Here is a 20,409-nt window from a genome sequence, read left to right as displayed (position 1 = left end):
TGATATACGTCCAAAAGTAAAGTGACAGATGGACTAAAAGACCCAAACGCAGAACCAAAGGTATACATATGTATGTGTGCGATATTGAAATTGGCTTTATTGTATGCACCAATTGCAAATTGAAATTGTTCCCAAAATTTCGTTGGGAAGCTGCATAGTTGCATAGTAACCACGTCAAAAATTAATTAGTAGTAATTAGTCAAAACAGCTAAAAAATAAGTAAACAAGTAAAGTATTTACAACATTGCTCCATTATTTTCATAAAGGAGACCGCCCATAAGTACCATACATTATAAAATTTCTGCTGTGAAACAAGCCAATAGGCCAAAACTATCATAGATACCATCTTTTAGAACAGTAGTGAGTGTAATTACTATCAGTTGCAACCCCTTTAATCCACGACCCCTATATTGACTCAAAGCCAGAAATACTTATGAAAAGTATTGGAAGGAAAATACACCGAAATAGGAATTAATAAGGTCGAATCGAAAAAATATGAAAACTTGCTCAGTACAATTTGTGATTTGAACACTCAACGTTTTGTGTGGAAATGATGTCAGGGACCATTCTTTATATTTTTGCTAACTATATATAAGAGCGGAAAATTGTTGAGGGAACTATTGGTCTACTAAAAAGTAAATTAAAATGCCTTTAACGGAATTGACGAATTTTAACAATCTTGATTGGTTCATAAGGAGGCTTACCGACCTCAGTTTCCTTAGCTTTGTCATCGGAAAACCCTGAATACCCCTGCTCTCCCAATTCCGTCCACTATTTGGTAGATTCGAAATCTGTAAACTAATTGGTTGTATGGAACACCAGCGGTAGCGGTCGAAACCATTCGATTAATGGCTGTCTTCCAATTGCACCATACCTTTTATATTAACAGGTTTTTTGCTTATATGTTTAGTTGTAAAAACAAACACCCTAGTTATGTCCACGATTTCTCCCATAAGTTTTAGGCACACTCTGGGAAGAAAAGTTTTGACTATAAGTCCGAATTTTCAGGTAATATTCCCCAATATTCTTACAATCCCAAAATCGCACACTAATTTATTTTTGAAAATATTTTAATAATTTATAAGGAGAAATATTAACTAATATTTGTTAAATGGGAACTATTGAAGTTGTCGAAACCAGCCTAACCACCTTTGTGTAGATTAACCGCAGAGTAACAACCGGATGAGTCTGTTATTGTGCCAGTGAAATCAGTTCTCTGGCTTTCGTTTCTTCAGACAGACGTGCGTGTTTCTCACACTTTCAATAAATTTCAAAAATTGAATAGGCGTCTTACCATTAATGAGAATTGCTATAATTAACATATATAAGACAGATTATTGTTAATATTTCTTACATTTGTGATTTTCTTTTTCGCATTTTAAAGAAACCAAAAATGCTTCAGCCACGTGAAGACAACAAAATATCGGATATTTACCAAAAAAAATACGACACTTCAACCTTCACAAGAAGGATGATGTATTCTACTTATTACAATTTAAACTTGAGCCGTGTTCTGTTTTGCACACTCCTATTGACCATGATGCACATTGGAACTCCCCAAGCAATTAGTAAGTATGGCGACAATGGCACTATTGGTCGCTATGTAAACGGTATATTTAACAAATTATTATATAAACTTAAAGCTTTACAGAAACATTTGCTTGTAGTTATTGTGAAATTTCTAAACCGTATATGTATGCAAGTTGGGTGTATTTGCGTTTAATTTTCCACCTAAGATATTGACAGGCAAAACCTGTTTTAAACTGAAGCCGTGGCCAAATTCGGTATAAGAGGGAATCTTATAAAAGAAATAAGCAAACATTTCAGATTGCGCTGAGCCAAGCCTCATCGTTGCTGTACAAATATATGTATTTGGACTTTTTGATTACACATACATAACAATAAAAACACGAATTCAAATCTCCAATTATAAATTTAAACATAGAAACAGCAGACTTCAGCCTGCAACGCAGTGGAACAGACTTTTTAAGCCATGAATATAGATTCTTAGTCAGAATCAACCGCCGAGTCAATATTTCCAGTCCTTCTGTCTGTCCGCCCGTTCGTTTTATACTATTTGCAAAAAACTGACATAGATATGGACTAGAACGGCAGTTTGTTGAATAAATAATTCAATAATTTAAAAAATTTAATATACTTACAGATCAGTCTTATCATGTGAGTCCGACACCCACGTTGCCAGCAATATCCGGGGATGGTAAGAAAAATAAAACAAAGCGCTGTTCTTGAATTAGTTACAGATTAATATTTTATTAAAATATTATAATTGTTTTCTTATTTTACGCATTTTTAACCGGTAATCGGATTAAGGATTGGTTCACAATAATTTTTTTTAGAAATACATAGTATTCTATAAATTAAAATATGTTCTTATTCATTTTCTTTATCTCTTTCTATGATTTCACCAACTTTTGGAATGTACATTCTGGAAACATTTACTTACTTTATCCTTTATCTTACGCTTGCACAAAATGATATTGTCCCGTTTCTTTAATGTGACTTTCACTCTTCTTCTGTTTTTACTATATTTACTACCTAATTACTTTGATTTTGGTCAATCTCTTCATATGACTAGATATTACTACTGTACTCTTGGTAAATAACGAATCGGGGCATATGGGCGATTTTCATGGAAGGTTCTTAACAGTACGACCAGAAATAGGTGTTTTAACATCAACAGCCAGAACATTTATTCAGGACGGAATAACAACAGAATTTGCCACCAAGATCGTAGGGACTACTTTAAATAATGGTCGCCTCTATGCACAATACCTAAAAAAGAGTTCCAGAGTCCTTTATAAAAACGAAAATATATCCCCGTCTGTGGTGACTAGTTGGGTAGGCGAAGAAGATTCTCTCAAAACACCACTCGTCTTACAAAGCCACAACGATCTTTTTAACATTGATGATTCTAACTGGCAGGATATCGATGACAGTATAGGTGCTCATCAGCGAGAGTTCGTGGGAAATACAGATTTTGTGAACGAGCAAAACACAAAAAACAAAGTCTTAGGAGTTCCCGCTTTGGAAGATAAAAAAACAATATCATATATGGATAGTGACAGCAATGTCACGTTGAAGACTGACTTAAAAAAGAAAGATGAAATGAATAGATTGATTGAGGTTTTCTCAATTAAACATTTGGAAACATATACAGTTAAAATGCCTTTTGGTAATTATACCACTTCACCGCTTAACCAATCCCCCTTCGACCCAAGGAAAGAAAGAAAATATGAACACCTGATGCAACTGCATACTGAAAAAAAAAACGAAGATCATAACCAAAAAAGTAGATCCGACCACAAGCAAGTCTTAGCGTCCGTTACGTATTACGGCTTCGCTGATTTTACCACCATTGTCGGTGATAGCGTAATTGTTTTTTCTCCTAGTACTACACAAAGCAGTCTGCATTACGGATACGTTACATCAATAAAAGGCAAGCCTACTTTACAACATGATTTAATTCCCGAAGAAATCGCTCAGACTTATGAAATATCACCGAGTACTTTAAAGATGGGTACGAGTTCCGGAAAATATGAAGAATTGGTGTCAAATATTAGTGCTAGTAAAATGTTTGATAAAAATGAAGTGAAAATTGTATTGAATCCAATCAACCCGTCACCTACATTTGCCAACAATTCATTTAACGAAGAGCAGGAAGCCAGTTCGGTGTTATCTAAAGAAACAGTTCCATTGATCTCCAATGTTGTTGATGATATTATATCACCCTCTAATTTTACTGGATTGAAAGAAGGAACGCAGCACATTGAACCGAGCATTATAAAACAGGAAGGTGCTACAACTGTATTTATTGATGATGACCCCTTCACTAGTTTTCATGAGCTTAGTGGTTCAATTAGCCTAAAATTGAATACCGCCGACGAAATAAAATCTATTAAGCCTTTTGAAACATCTAAGAGTGATGAAATCATTGAGATCGTGACATATCAAACAAAAATCAACTTTACGAAAAACAGCTTGGACATTAACCCACTTTTTGAAACGAGTAATGACAATCACAACTTCAAAGAATTATGCAACCATACAACTTCACAAGTTTTTCTTACTCAAATGGCTAAGGCAAACATTAAAAAAGAAAATAATGGTGTGGATACCATGGATATTGATGCTAATCCACTTCATGCTTATGAGATTGTAGAAACTACCAAATATTATTGCATACAAGCTTCACAATCAAAAGAAAACCCAGAATTAGATATAATTGTGCCCCACGAAACGTTTACTACATCACGTGGAGAATTCATGTCCACTAATTCAATAGATGATGATATAGACGAAACAACGGTTCAAGATTTAGAGGAATATGAAGGGACCACAGAAAACGAATATGAAAGCGAAGAAGAAGAATATGAAAGTGTTAGTGATGAAGTTGACCTAATATACAAAACTCTTTATACAACTTATACATATTTGACCACATTCTTTGAAGGGTCTAGAACAACCATATCTAGCCACACTGAGGTTTTGACAAACATCGCTTCCTCAACACTTTTGCCTAAAGGTAAATTAAATTCCAACACCTTGAATTATGTTGGAGAGAACGATATTTCTGACAATACAATTCGACAGATTGACCATAAAACAACTGCATTTTCGCAGAAATATTCTATACCTGACGAAATTGCTAGTCTATTAATCCAAGAAAGTAAAGTAAACACTGCTGAGAGTTCTTTACAGATGATGACCACCTTACGTGGCGATACAATATATACTAAGACATTGTTGACAACATATACATATTATACATCGATTTTTACAAATAACGAAACTGAAGTACAATCTCGAACAGAGATTGTCACCAATTATATTACTGACAATGTGTCGAACAATGAAACTAATTTTATACGCAATTCCCAAACTGCAAATTTAAATTTTTCAAAGTCCCAGCATTCTTTAGGCGAGAAAAAAATTGACAAGGTAGAAAATATGGCATTTGGAATGAGAGTAAACTCGAGCATATTAAGGGATTCAAGTCCAGCTAGTTTTATTAACCAAAATCTCCTTGATGACCAAGTAAGTTCGGAAAGTAACACAGAGGAAATTATACCGTCAGCAACATTCCTGCTTCAAACGAGTTTTACAACATTTACCTTCTATACAACTATGTATGTTGGAAATGACACAAGCATTATAAGTCGACATGAGACTATCACTAATGTAGCTACCGAAACAGTGCACCCTACTAAATTAGTAAGTATAGAAGATTATTCTTTGCCTATTACTTACTTTACAACATTTACTTATTGGACAAAGTTGGCTAAAGATGGTGAGATTACAACATTAAGCAGAGAGGAAACTTTATCCAATGTTATACAACACAGTAACGGTACAACTTCAGTAGTAAACGATTTAAAAACGGCTGATAAGGTATCAAGTCAGTCGATCGCGACTGATAGCGATACCCAGATTGATCGGAATTCGAAGTCCGAAAGTTCCTTAATTTCCACTTTGAAAAATCCAATCTTTCAATCTGACATTACCACGTTCTATACCACCTATACATATTATACTACTTCTTATGACTTTAATACGACAATTATTGATTCGCGTCTCGAAACAGTTACCAATATAATAACATCCAGAGAGATGTCAAATTCAACAGCAGTAACAGATGCAACAATTTTGTTAATTAAACCTAGTCAGCCCATTGCTTATTTTGAAAATCCCATCGAAACCATTAAGCCGAATGTTGTTTTGTACGATTATAAGCAAATAATTGATGCGGAAAATATAAGTACTTTGTACTTTACAACCGAAATTGTATCTTCAATGAATAGTGAGGGACATGCTATCAAATTAACCAGTAGTACCAGTAGGTTACAAGTTGACCAGTCGAAAAAATCTAGAATGTCTACGATCCTGATTCCTGATGACAGCTTATCCAGCATAAATTTGTATAAAACGGGTTTGGTAAGGCTCATTGAAGGAAAACGCATACAAAACAGTACAACTACCTTATACCAATCTAGAGTTATAGGAACTTTAATAGACAATCGATACGCGCAAATAATTGAAAGTACATCAAGTTTTTTCTTTGAGAAAACAAAGTCTGACCATATTCTGCTTCCGACAAGCGTCGAAATTTCGGGTATGATTACCAAAAATGTTGATTTAATTGTAACAGAATCTACTAAAAGTGATAACGATACAACAGGAGCTCCTTATATCGACCAGAAAAACACGAAACCAGAATCGGATAACACTGACGTGTTGTCTAATCATTCACCACAAAATGCAAAGAGACCATTTGCACCAGTTATTCGGCCGTTCGCCTCAAGAAACAGGCCTACATTCGCACCAAAACAAAAAACACTAGTCCCCAGTAGCGCTACTATTATTACAAGATCGGACATCACACCGACTATAACGGCAACACCTGCTTTAAAAGCAGCAGGTAGATATACCGCATCTCGTCGTGGTATTATTTCTAATGTTCCAATTAATCTTAATGAGCCTAACTTATCACAGAGTCAGCCATCCAGGCGCTCGTTTGGAAGACCAAGTAATTCATTGAATGACTTAATCGAAGCGAATAGCACTCTGCAGTCGAGCCACCCATTTTCACCTTCGAAAACCCGGTTTACTTCAGCTTTACGCCCAGGCGTTAGTTCCAGGCGACCAAATACAAATATTTCATATCGATCATCAAGTTTTCCTGTGTTTCGTGGATCTGGAGTTATACCCAACACAAGGTTACGCATAAAACCAACTAGCTTAGGGCTACAATCAAGCTATAGACCAACACAGTCCACAACGTTTGCCACGGAGTCAAGCTCGGAAGATAGCGTTGAAGAGGATACCTCAACCGATGAAGTATCTGATGTGGAAGAAGGAATCAAGAACAATAACAGCCCGTTACTGCGCTTTCGACGACCCATAAATGCGCCCAGTGGATTCACTCCTCCAAGTCGACAAACTGGCAATTCGCCAGTAGTTTCGCTCAGACGAAACCCACTATCACCCAGAACCAAAATTTCGACTACGACAAGCAGTACAACGACAACGACTGCCAAACCAAGGGCGCGAAGTTTTCAGAGGCCAATAGGTCCTCATCCAAGATCAAGACCACAAAACACACTTTTTCCACCCAGAGGCCTTTTTCAAAGTCAGCATAAAAATGAAAACCTAAAGGCAGCTAGGACAAACGATAGTATTTCTAACAATGATTTTGAATATGAAGGTGTCGAAGATCAAGATCTGGATGAAAATATTCATCGTAGAAAGCGCTCTATCAAATATTCTGATCATTTTACAACTGGAAAGCGAGTGCGTCGGCAAGCGGATACAATCCGGAGAAACAGATTTAGATTTCGTCGACAAAACCAAACAGCAACTGCCAAAGTTGAGTCAAAGCTTATGGATTCCGACAATAATACTGAGCCTATCTTAACCCCTCGCGATAAGTCAAGTTCTAGATTTGGGTCAAGATTTCATTCTCCCCAGGTACATCAGCTATACACGCAGGCATTAATCGTAGAATCACCAACAGCAAGCAATCATAGATCGATTCGACCAAGCAGACCGACAACAAAGAGACCACAATTTACGTTAAGGGAGAAAGATGCTAATTTAAAAAGCACTGCATCAAAAAACTTTCGACGCCAACCAGCAAGCGGAAATTCTTCAAGGCGCCCAGTTGCAAATTCTGGAAATTCAAATAGTCGTAGACTAAAAAGCTATGTAAGCTACAACAAAAATAATTTAGATAACGGTCGACCATCCAGTTCTCCCCGTTCCCGAAATTCAAACTCTAATACATCAAATAGAGCAAGAAGTCGTGGTCGAAATCGAGTCGAATACGCCTCTGATGTACAATCCGTAGAAAATGACTTTCAAACTATCACAGTTACACATTATATGCCATCCGAGGTCACTGTTCCTGTAGTAAGCGGACATGTAACTGAGTACAAAAACATTGTTACTGCTAAGTCAAGCACCGAGATCGTAGGTCCAAATGACTTTGCAGTAGTATTGGGCGCAAACGGGATGAGTTCCACATACTTAAATCGAGAAACATCTATTATAAATAATGCTGGTGCCACCGAACACACAAAATATTTATTGCATGAATCTATTACAAGCTCTATAACTTTTACACCTACCACCATTCGCGGAAGAAAGACATCCTTTTCACATATAATTCCATCTACAGCGTATTCTGTAGAGTATATTGTAACTACAATGCAGCCTCAAATTTCAGAAAACGCACCGCTTGCCAACATTTTACTTTCCCAGTTGCTTTTAGGAAACTTAAACTTACCTGCCCATCCCTTGATTGGGGCGGTCGGACAGCAAAACGTCCCATCCACTATAATTCCCACATCTGTTGAGCCTATCACTGAGTATCGCACGCACACTTCTACATATGTTACTACAATATTCGATGGAAAGTCTACCATTCTTCCAGTGACATTTCAAGGGAAAAAGATTTTGACTACTGTTTATGACACTACCGCTCAGACTATAACAGCAACAGAATATAGTGTGGATACAATAATTAACACTCTACCGTCAGTTCAAAGTGTACATACTGTTGGACCGGCTGCTCATGTAAATAATTTATTATTACAACAGTTACTTATTCAGCAACAGCATGAGTCACTCGTCCAAGCTATATCCAACCCAACCCCGCCACAAATATTGTTAAGTGAAAACCTGCAAGTTTTGGACGACGGGACACGGGCATCAATAAAGTCGGATGCCATCGACATAGAATATGATTCGGATTTGGTGTCGGTCAGTAATGAGTCCCAACCTACCAAAGGTCATCGAAAAAAATCTAGAAAATCGAGCAGTGGCAACAAGAGAAGTAAACAGGAACCGAGTATAATAACACTTTATGTATCGGGCCGCAGACCCGGCGAATTCAGTACTGTATTGTCAACTGTGAAAAACGAACATGATCACTCGGTTTCATTGCAGAAAAGACACGCAATTATAGAAATCCAGCCAACCAATTCGATGATGTATATTTCTAGCATCGAAAAGAGCGATAATACAATGGAAAAAAATGACATTTTAAAAGATATAAGAAGTTCTTTGACGATTGAAATTGGATTTAACGAATTAACCGATCAAACTGCATCATTAGAAAGCATTGTGGGTGATGTGCATCTTTGGTTTGCGAATTCTAGTAGACAATCTTCAACGGTGGCAACATTTATAAAATCTGTAGTTATTTAACTTTTAAATTTCTTTGTTACTTTTTAAAGTTGTTAAATGCTTTTTCCCCTTTATTTTACAAAAAAAATTAATCAAACCAGAATGTAAGCGAAATAAGTCCTGCCAATCTTTGAAAGATGTCCAAATACTAGTCAATGATAAATATAGTATCATAGGAACTTCTTACCCAACTATGCGCAAAAACCTAAGCAACTCTTTCATAATAGAAAAGTCCACCAGCTACAATCCAAATTTACAGGATTTTTTAAATATTTTAAGTCGTTCTTAATCATATTTAATCTATAAATGGATACGACCGGCTCTTTCTGACAATCGCATCAATCTCCAAAAAATATAAATTTTGCATTGCATATATTGAGATGCAATAAAGTAATTAATTAATGTAGAAAATAAATACCTAGATCGTTTAATTGCATTAGACAACCGATATTTTTGAATAACAGATTAGCAAGTTGAAATTTTATAAGTCGATTGATTGAGTATAACATTCTAATAATAGGTTTACTATATTATTACTGAAAAATGCTAAATTTTTGGAGCTCCATGGACGCTCTTCAAGGATAATTTTTAAAAAAATATTTTTCGAGAATTTGTAGCTTAAATAAAATTTGTTTAAAAAACACACATATAATAACTTTGTAGCTTATTGTAGATACTTACGACTTATTTCTTTAGTTATGGTTATGTTGCTTATATAAGTAAATCAAAAAAATAAATATACTGACCTTTAAACCAAACTAAATGTATATATGTATGAAAAGTTGAGATTATTTAATAAGGCTACTAATATTTTATAACCAAAAATGTATATAAATTCTGCAAATAAAAAGAAATTATGTTATTTTGCGACATTTGATTTTATTAAAAAAGTCTGTACCAAATTTACAAAGAAAGCTATGGGCTGAAAGATAAATTTCTTCACCCCTTTCCTGAAGGTAAAAATTTAATAAGAATATTATTTGACTGCTTGGAGTATTATTTTTTAAAGTTTAAAAATCCTAGTATTTAACAAGAATGATCGCATAAGTCGAATTCCTCGACTAAGTTAAGTGCCCGTCACTCAGCCCTTGGGAGTGCAAACGAGAAAATTTTAACATAATGCGTAATCGTGAAATCAAGATGTTTAAAAAATATTTAACTAATATTAAAGTGTTAGGCCCATTTACGTCCCCGTCAACTGTTCTGTAGCTGTTCTGCTTGCATATATATATTGTTAGATGAGTTTTGGGTATCTTGAAGATTTGCATATCATAACGTAAATCATAAATTATACAATTGTATATAAACTTTAGATCAGGTCAAGATAGCTGTTCCTCGCGGTTGTGAGTCCGACTGGTTGCTGACGAGTGTTCTCGCTCCCACTCAGTAAAGATTTGTCGCCTGGACCGCGAGCGAATTTCTTTGAAAGTCGGTGTGCTCAGTGCATTATATTTCGGCTTGTCCATACGATTATTAAGCTGATCGCAATATGAGGTAACCGTGAATAGATGATATTTTGAATAATCTGTAACAATTTACGGCTTTTCGCCCTCAATGGTAAGTAAGGTATTTGGTATAAAATCTGGCAGCCTTCTTGAACATGTACTGGGGATTATTGTTGTTTGTTTTCTAAAGAATGAAAGTGCGATGCTTGCGAAACTCAAAAATACTTGAAGTATGTGGTATGCTGTAAGTATTATGATTTCCGCTTTGTAAGGAACAAGGAAAACAAGGTGTAATTGGCAATCGTCACGCCCGATGTACATATATATACTGTATATATAAAATGGTATATGTATCAATGAGCTCAAAGAAGCTGGGTTCGGAAAAATCGAATTTTTTAAATTTGAAAACTGGAATCGTTTGCCCATTTTTTGCCCATGTTTGCCCACCAATTAGTTTTTTTGGCCACGTCCAGTTTTGAAATATGAATTTTCGAAAATCAAAAAGTTGACTTTTTCAACATTTTTTTTTTTGTTTTAATCGCAATAACATCGTTTGCCCACCTTTTAGAATTTTGAAAAAATGTCTACTTTAGAAAATATTTTCTAGGCATTAAAGTTTATCTCGGTCTACTCAGAGAATAAAAAGATTGACCATATCTTAAAACTAAAAAAACTAAAACCCAACCATTATTATTAGTTTTTATTTGGTCCACCCTTAAAAAAACTTTAACAAATTTTTTTTTCGATTGCCCACACCTAAAAAATAACCAATTCCGTTAGCCCACCCCTTTAAAATAAAAATTTTCTATAAAAAACGTTTGCCTACCCTTTAAAATAAATTATATCGATTTCGTTTTCTAACCCTTTAAAATAAGTTTTTTTTTTCTTAAAAATAGAAAATGTTGTTTACCCACCTCTTAAAAATACAAATTTTCGTTTTCCCACCTCTTAAACCTAATAAATAATTTCGATTGCTCATCCTTTATGATGAGTGTTCTTCGGTTTCCAAATTTGAAATTATTGTTATCGATAAGCAAAACACATAATAGAGATGTAAAAGGGTATACTAGATTCGTTGAAAAGTATGTAACGGGCAGAAGGAGGCATTTCCGACCATGTTATTGTATATTCTAGATCAAGATCAATAGCCGAGTAGATCTGTAGATCTCAGGAACTATAAAAGCTAAGGGTTGAGATTCAGCATACAGATTCTAGAGACGCAGTGCATTTTTGTTGACCCATATTGCCACGCCCACTCTAACGCCCTAAAACCGCACAAAACTTCCACGCCCACATTTTTGAACCATTTTTCGATATTATTTTCATAATTTTATTAGTCTTGTAAATTTCTATCGATTTTTATCATTCTTGTTTAATTTTTCAATCAATAACAACTAATATAATATTTTTTATTTAATATTATATTCTTTTGAAATTAATATAGAGCGCAATCAATTAGAACGTTACAGTTTCAAAGAACATAGGGAGAGCGAGAAATTTAATACAAGTTACGAGCAGAATAATAAAAATAATTTTTTATATGGCTCTGTCTCGGAAAAAGTATTAGACGAAGCCAGGTACAATCTTGCCACTCACGTTATGTCAAATGGAGTGGAACTAATAATTACCAACGAAAAAGAGAAATATATTGAAAACTTTGCGATGACAACCCAAAAAGTAACCGGTACTGACTATTATAGTCATCCAATTTTAATAACCATACGATCCAACAAGCCCTTGACATTGGCCCCAAGTACATTAAAAAAACAGATGATTTTAACATTGCCTCCAAATAGACAGGTACGAGTTTTTTACACGTTTTTGTAAATGTAATAAGTCTTGTCTCATTCTCATTCCATAGGACCCACCCAGTATTCCCAAAAACGTATTTGTAAGAAAAATTTGTCTAACTACTTACACATATAACACAACCAATGTTAAAAATGGAAGCTTTCATTTGGTAAGCAAAAAAGTGGTTATTACCAAGAGTTTTACAGAAGATCGAAATTACCTTCATGCAAGTAACTCGATGATACCAGACGTCACTTTCTCAAAGGTAAGCCAGAAAGCTTATTTTATATATATTCCGTCAAATAATAGCAGTACATTTAAAAATATACTCAGACTCCAGACCTACTAGTCGCTATGTATCCAACAACTTATCACTATTTTAACACAATTGATCGAGGACAGTCGACTCCGATAATATTCACATCAACAGCTACTGTTACAAGCACAATTAGGAGACCAGAGTACTCCTTGGCTCTTCCACATTCAATGAAAGATGTTTCGCCAGCACAAAAACATTCTTCAGTTCTTACAGTTCTTACAGAGCCCTTTCTTGTTTCAACTTATGTAAATACAGAAGTAACTGATATCGTTTCGAGTGAGGAGCACTTTAATAATTCATCTTCTTCTGCAATGAATTATGAAGACTACCTTATAATATATTCAACGAAAGCCATGTTAGAAACACAAACTTTTTGCACAAGTATGTATAATTCTAGTTTGACCATATCAAAGGAAGCATGTGAAGGGGATTTAAGAGTTCCCCACCATCAATTAAAGCGTCAAACTCAAGTAATAAAACACATAATAACCGATACCGTGGGTAGTTCGCTGTTAAACTCAAGTGTTTTACTTTCGTTAAAATCTAAACTCTTGCTTAAAAAAAATAAACACCAACGGGAAAGTATTGTTACAATGATCACATTACTGCCAGGTGAAATAATACGAGTAACGGGTGTCTATATAATCCAAACACCGAATTTAAACAATTTCACCGCGTCGAAGAAAGAGACGGCAATAAGTTTACTCAGCGCTACATCAATAAGTAGGGAACCAAATCCAACTTTAATTACTAAGAAAGCTGACTTTGATGAGAATTTTAGCAAGGTATTGAATAATGCTAGCCTTTACACTAGCCCTTTCACCTACAATAATACAGATTTAATATTATTGTCCTCTGAAAATAGCGACATATACATACGAACTAAAAATAAATTAATACATTCGAGGCTTAGTTCTGCAACTTCCAAGACTAGTACTATAAAGAGGGAGTACTTGGAGAGTTTTCGTCCTGTGTTAAATGTTTTGGCACACTTATTAAAAAAACAGTTCGTTAATTTACAAATAGATCAGCCGTACACCCAAGCATCTAACGAAGGATGCCCAAAGTCCAATAGAGTTCAAAGCCAAACTATATCAACAGTAATTGAAAAACAAGCATATATACCTTTGGCTCAAAACATAACAGAAGAATTAAGAGAAAATCGTTTGAAAAGTGATCATCTAGGCAAACTAAATATTAATATATTACATATATATCCACCAAGAATGGATGCCTTAAGAAACACAAGAAAAAAAATTTTACCTCAACATGAGTATGCAGGATATATGAAAACGTCAAGGATATATGAAAACGAGTTAATGAATACGGGAATTCCTATTAGACCCGGAGAGGTCGTAACAGCCAGCGCTAATGTTATTTTTGGAAGACCAAATATAAATGTTGGAGTATTCCACACATTGTTTAACGAGCATAAAATCACAGTAAACAGTCGTCATAAAATATCTCTAAAATCATTTCACTTAAATAATCCAATTTATTCAACTATGTTGGATAATTCGCAAAATAAAAGAGCTACTATAGACTATGCCAGCATATTAAAACCTCCAATACCTATAAATCATCAAAAACAACTGAAGAGTGCAACCAAATATTCCCAATTAAGCCACAGACCAGGCGAAGCTGGGTTTTCATCCATAAAACTCTTACAGAAAAACCCCAGTCTTAAATATTATTTTTCTTTTGATCCCATAGTTCACCTCGATGCTGCATTTTATAGCCATCACATCTTAGACATATTTCGGACACCACAAAAAATTGTTACAAGTCTGTCAGTTTCTAAAAGTTATGTTGCCATGTCAAATTCTCCTGAGTATTCTTTTAGTCAAGACAGACCCGTAAAAACGTCGTTATCCAATGTAACGCACGTTATCTTATCTAAACTATCAACTGTTCAACAAATAAATTTAAAAGGTAATGTAATTAGCCATACAATTAATATGCATGCCGGTCCTCTGACTTTTAAAACGGAATCTGAGAGCATTCCGTATGCGACAAGTGTAAAAGGATATACCGATACTCTTTTTATATCACATATAAAAATACCTATAAGCGAAGAAAAAATTGATGTGCACATAACACCCAATCGCAAAAGTCTATTTTCTCTTGAGTACGATAAGTTAGACCACGACAAATATTATAATAAAGTTAAATTTACCGGTGATGCCTTTGGAAATATAAGGGCGCCAAATAAAATAAACGCTGTCTATCAAAATGACTTTTCCTCCCAACCAATTGTTAGGCTAGACAGCACGCATAATGGTGAACTAACAAAACATATTAATGAGGCTCCTAATAAAAATGTGAAAGCTTTTACAGAACCATATCAAACAGCAGCGTTTAATACCACTAAGAACAAAAATCTTCTCAGCAGCGCTGCATCAAATAGAATGTGGTCAGTGATAACATACAAAACGTATGCAAATTCACATCTTAACTACTTTACAGAGCATGCATCTGTTTCTGGAATCAATACAATTGTTCCGAGACCTTCAAATTTCAGCGCTTACTGCTCATCCATTTCTAGAGAATATTACAATTTTACAAGCTCATTAGCTATTTGGGAGGTCCCTCAGTTAAGGTCAAGAGTATCAATAAAGTCAATTTCTCACGGGTTAACGTCGATTAATGATATCAAAGTGCAAGCATCCAAAATGGAGCTTTCAAACAGTCTTCTGTACAATTTAGGTTCATTGAACACAATACAAGAGCTACATTTTAAACCCGGCAAAGATTTACTTAGTGTGACCTTGTGTATAATACGCAGTGTTAAAAACTGCAAAAATAGTTCGATACATAAACTAAAGAACGATGTTAAAATGCTTGAACCCTCTGAAATTATGCAGTATGATACAAATTCTCTTTCCCAAAAATCAATGGAAGCAGATTTCGTTTCACTGGCAGAAAAGACAACCAACAATTTAAATACGTTGCAAATCACCAAAACAGATATTATTGATGCACAAAAATATATACCCCTGAAAAATATAATTGTGAATACTTCGAAAATAAATGTAATGAAGCCGGGTTTCATTAGTGTACAGAAAGTACTAATATCTCAAGACAGTCCTTATGTTAGTATTTTAAATAGCTCGGACTATGTAGTGAATCCATATAACGTGAAAGACTATCTCATGCCCTCTGGCAGTGCAGATAATTTTAAAATGGAAAATATGCAAACCATCTTTAGTCACACCGATTTTAGAAATAAATCGAGCTCCTCATTAATCTCTAACTCGAACCCAGATCAGATTATGAATGCCTTCAGCGACTTAAGAAATATGCCCTTCAGAGCAGATCTAATAGATTCGATGTCACAGAGAATTGATTTAATAAAACGAAAATCTAATACTGCTTGCGATCCCACATGCAGATTAAATAAAAATGAAATATGCGTTACCTATGGTAATAGTACCGAATCTATAGGTATTTGTGAATGTCGACCCAGTTTTGGACGTATGTTTCCGGATCGCCCTTGCAAACGTATGAATTATATATGACTGTTTTGAATATGTATAAAATTATTTCTAATATTTTAGCTACTTATACGTACGAAATGAGAATTCAAACCAACTGGGCGGAAAACCATTTATTAAAATTCAGCAATAAAACAAAAAGTAATTCCTTATCCTTATATCGACATACTAGTAAAATATTATTGGAAGCCGCCGATCGCATGGTTATGCAATCTGATTATAGGGATATATTTCACGGTGTGAAACTACAAAGTGTGTTTGCTAAGACGAATGACACTTTAATGGTCACCTACCTCCTACAGGTCAGCGTTTATTTAATATTAATATTAATATAAGTAATAATATTTTCAATAAATATAGTTATCAGAGAATAGCAATGAAGATCAGCTTACAACTGTTTTTCAAAAATATTTACGGCGAAGCAACTTTAGTATTGGAGGCACCGGATTGTACACCTCAAGAGAAGGCCTCCAATTCCTTACAATAAAGGGTAACTATTTCGCCTTGTCAATTACTTTTTACAAGTAATACATTTTAAACTTTTAGATTTTGATGAATGCCGCAACGAACATTTTTATGATTGTTCCCCTAATGCGCAATGTTTTAACCTAATTGGAAGTTACACTTGCAGTTGTAAGGAGGGTTACATAGATAAATCAGACAACAGCTTATACCCCGGACGCCATTGCCTAAATAACATAATCGGTTGCGATAAATGTAATTATAACGGCAAATGCGTCAATGATTCGGCTGAAAAGAGCCATAAAGATATAGTGATATGCAAGTGCAATGCTTGGTATATCGGAACAAAGTGCCAAGTTAACTTGAAAGTTATAATATTATTTATTCTAACAAGTGGCGCAATTTTGTCTTCTTTGGTTCTATTCTTGTTTTTACTAATAATCACCCAGCGGAAAAAACAAGTCGATTGGAAAACAAGCCAATTAATCATTTCAGCTTCATCATTAAGTCCAAGTATAAGAACCTCAACCAAAAGTGGTCGGTCATCAGTCCACGAAATGGAAAATGTCGGTGAATTATGCAAAGTCATGACATTAATATCTAAGAAGGTAACTGTTAAACTCTCATAGGATTTAAATAATAATTCTAGTTTTACCTTACAGGAATATAATGAAGTGAATAATCATTTCATAACACCAGAAACACACAAAAAAACAATTGTGGTTCAAAATTACACGAACGCAATAGCTTCCACAAAAGTAGAAGACTTAAATATAAAAGGAGCATTTACACAGAATGACTTTTTATATGGTAGTACTGTGTACCGTGGCTCACAACACGAAGACCAAATTAATCGATCTCCTACTCTCAGAATTCCACGAGCGAAATTCCGATTTCCCGATATTTCTCAAAACTCTTGTTTATGTCACAATGGTAAAAGATCAAGTTTAAATAATACAGAGAAAATATTAGTGCAAACAGATGACGATTATATGACTGCCAATCGTTCTTCTGGTCCAAGTTGTGAGAAACATTTAAAATATTTAACATTATCAGATAATCTTTTCTACAGAGGTAATACCTTAGCAAAAGCTGATCTAGTACCTGCTGTGTATGAGGTATCTTCCCTAATAACAGATAAAATTGAATCTCCAACGTAAGTGACATCTTATTATACAACACCTTATCAAAATCTTATTATTTTGGGTTTAGTTCAATCAAAACAGTTTTATTTTATGGAAGTTTCCAACTAAGAAGTGCAGTGGTTTTTAATGTAAATTATATTTTGATTTCCTTTATAATTTCCATTTTTTGTAATAAAGCAGAGACATTTTTATTGATCAGTGTGCCTAAAATTACTGTTTAAATTGATAGCCATTTAAGAATACTCTCTGTACTTGCTGAGATCTGAAACGATTTCTTTTAAAATTCAACGCTGTGGTACACCTTGCAATTAATTTCCTAATGTTATCTTTGCTTTCCAAAAGCTTTTTCTCTTAATACCACAAATCAAACAATTTGGCGCATGCAATATGAAAAACTTACTGGTTCTTAAAAAATATTTCATAAAAAACCATAACCAAAAAATTTTTGATAAGTACATAAGTTTATTAATTGTAAATTAATAAAACCCTATTTTGTATATAAATGCTTTATTCCAATATTATTCAGATTAGATGAAAATATGTCCATTAATAAGGCTTATTCCAATACCTCGAGCGCATTAAATGAGGTAATTTATTTAATATATGTATATAGAGTGAAACTTTCTTGAATAACGATGTCAACCTCTCATAAAAGGACTCTAATACAATGACTGAAAGAGATTTGGGTTCTACATTCTTGCTACCACATACACATCTTTATAAGACCGACAAGGTATGCTGTTCTAACCGATAGTATTTAAGAAACTTGAATTAATTGAACTTATTTCAGATTTCATACGACATTTCTCGTTTGAGTTCTTCATGACTTATAGTCTGTAATTAATATAATAATTTAATAGATAATAACATAAAAAACAGATTAGTAAATAAGATATTATTACAAATTGTGACTCGCTGGTGTGCCTAACAAACAAGGCGCTTTCACATACTTAGCTTTCATCGTGATCAATATAAAAGGAGACTTTTAATTATATTTTTTCACATTATGCATTACTATATATTTGCGTTCACCAATAAAATATACATAAACAGAGGAAAAGAAACTCTATAGTCGAGTAACCCCGACTATTTAATATCCGTTCTCTCTTTTAGTTTTCTTGAGTGGTATATATATATGTATATATAAGTTAACACCGACCAAACACCCCCTTCCCACTACTTCACTCACGCCATCTACTTTGTGCCATCAGAAGTTCGGTGTAGCCGCTAATCCATAAATCACAACAGCGTCTAAACGAAATAACAACCAACGCCGAATCGACAGCAACACCAGTCCACGGACCAGCTCGGACCTCTTCCGAATTATCGAATATAACCAATTGTAACGTTTTAAGAGAATCCGTCACTCGTAGATTCGTTGAAAAGTATGTAACAGGTGGAAGGAATATGTATACATATATGTATATGTATATGTAGTACAGCAAATAAACAAGAATGTTAGAGTCGAGTTCCCCGAATGAAAAATTTCATAATTATTCTCGCATATCGTTGGAACTTGTTTAATAAAATAAGAAAAAATAAAAAACTGTTCAAAAGCGTGACGATGTACGCAAACCTGGGTCTACGTGTATGGAATCTATATGCCTAATGGTTGGCGTGGGCTACGAAAGTTCTTCTAGTGAATTGGTGTTCCTATATTTACCAGTAGGAATTATTCTGGAACACGTTCACTTTTTCGAGAGGAAAACACCTGCCAAGTAAGAAGGTTACTAATATTTTTACGGGCGTGAGACCCTCTTTTAAACCTCCTGTGGGACGCATCTGTAAGCACTCCGTGATAGGCTTCTGAATGCATTTCCTGAATGGCTTCAGGATTGCATCTGGATAATTTCCAGAATCAATTATCAGAAAGATGTAGAATATAGCAGAGTATAGGTTTAATAATTATTTATTGTTTTACCTTATTTAGCTTCAGTAAGTATTGATTTATTTTGTTTAATTATATCATAATGAGGAGAAGCGGTTTAAATAATAATAATAATCAACTGGTATTAGAAAATATAAAATACAAATATTTAAATACCTGTTTAATAATGTTAAACTTAAATAATGGAATAAAAGAAAGTATAATGGGAAAGAAACGAAACGAAAAGAAAATCTCATTATTAAATTAAAATTAGATATTTATAAATATTATTAATTATGTGATACTTTGTCATTTGCTTTTCGTAAGTACAGCTTGTTTAAAATGTGCTTGGTTATAAAAAATACATACATATAGTGTCCGGCAATATAATAAACGCACTTTTAGGGGAAACATTTCTTATATATAATAAATGTAAATGATATATGGTTTTGACTTTTTTACATATATGTATGTACATATAAATTTTAGAACATTTATATTGTTTTTCACAATTTTAAAAAGAGGACACAGCATTAGTTTTTCTTGTACCCGAAATATGCACGATTGAAAAATAAAGCAATTTGAGCAATTTATTTATATGCCAAAGAATTCATTTAAATGCATTATAGTAGGCTTCGTAGAGCATGTCTTCTACATATTCAATGCCTCTAGAAGCACTCTG

At 34.2% G+C, this 20,409-nt stretch overlaps 1 protein-coding gene across 6 annotated transcripts; it reads left to right on the top strand.

The window, feature by feature from the left end:
- Window positions 1-782: 782 nt before the first annotated feature.
- LOC117146281 lies at window positions 783-18,963 on the top strand. 6 transcript variants are annotated; one of them, XM_033312283.1, is made up of 13 exons: window positions 810-1,008; window positions 1,385-1,568; window positions 2,165-2,218; window positions 12,094-12,449; window positions 12,511-12,705; window positions 12,774-16,260; window positions 16,317-16,555; window positions 16,614-16,743; window positions 16,800-17,323; window positions 17,378-17,871; window positions 18,387-18,447; window positions 18,516-18,593; window positions 18,651-18,963. In XM_033312283.1, the coding sequence occupies exons 1-13, from the start codon at window positions 934-936 to the stop codon at window positions 18,684-18,686; spliced, it is 5,913 nt and encodes a 1,970-aa protein (XP_033168174.1). In that variant the 5' UTR covers window positions 810-933; the 3' UTR covers window positions 18,687-18,963. The 6 variants fall into 6 exon arrangements, 5 of the variants coding, with proteins under 5 accessions (XP_033168175.1, XP_033168176.1, XP_033168174.1 ...); XR_004459780.1 differs by lacking the exon at window positions 18,651-18,963 and having other exon boundaries at window positions 807-1,008; window positions 18,392-18,447; window positions 18,516-18,533; XM_033312284.1 differs by lacking the exons at window positions 16,317-16,555; window positions 16,614-16,743; window positions 16,800-17,323; ... (2 more) ...; window positions 18,516-18,593; window positions 18,651-18,963 and having other exon boundaries at window positions 783-1,008; window positions 12,753-12,776.
- Window positions 18,964-20,409: the final 1,446 nt, after the last annotated feature.

The sequence above is a fragment of the Drosophila mauritiana genome, chromosome 4 (genome assembly GCF_004382145.1).
Source record: "Drosophila mauritiana strain mau12 chromosome 4, ASM438214v1, whole genome shotgun sequence".
Taxonomy (NCBI): domain Eukaryota; kingdom Metazoa; phylum Arthropoda; class Insecta; order Diptera; family Drosophilidae; genus Drosophila; species Drosophila mauritiana.
This window is presented reverse-complemented; position numbering and strand designations above follow the sequence as displayed.

Excerpts from the sequence above, each read along its gene's own strand:
- LOC117146281 (XM_033312281.1), top strand. The coding sequence starts at position 1,394 with ATGCTTCAGCCACGTGAAGACAACAAAATATCGGATATTTACCAAAAA. Across the intron at positions 1,569-2,164 it reads TGGAACTCCCCAAGCAATTA|ATCAGTCTTATCATGTGAGT; the intron begins GTAAGTATGGCG and ends ATATACTTACAG. Across the intron at positions 2,219-2,596 it reads GCCAGCAATATCCGGGGATG|ATATTACTACTGTACTCTTG; the intron begins GTAAGAAAAATA and ends TCATATGACTAG.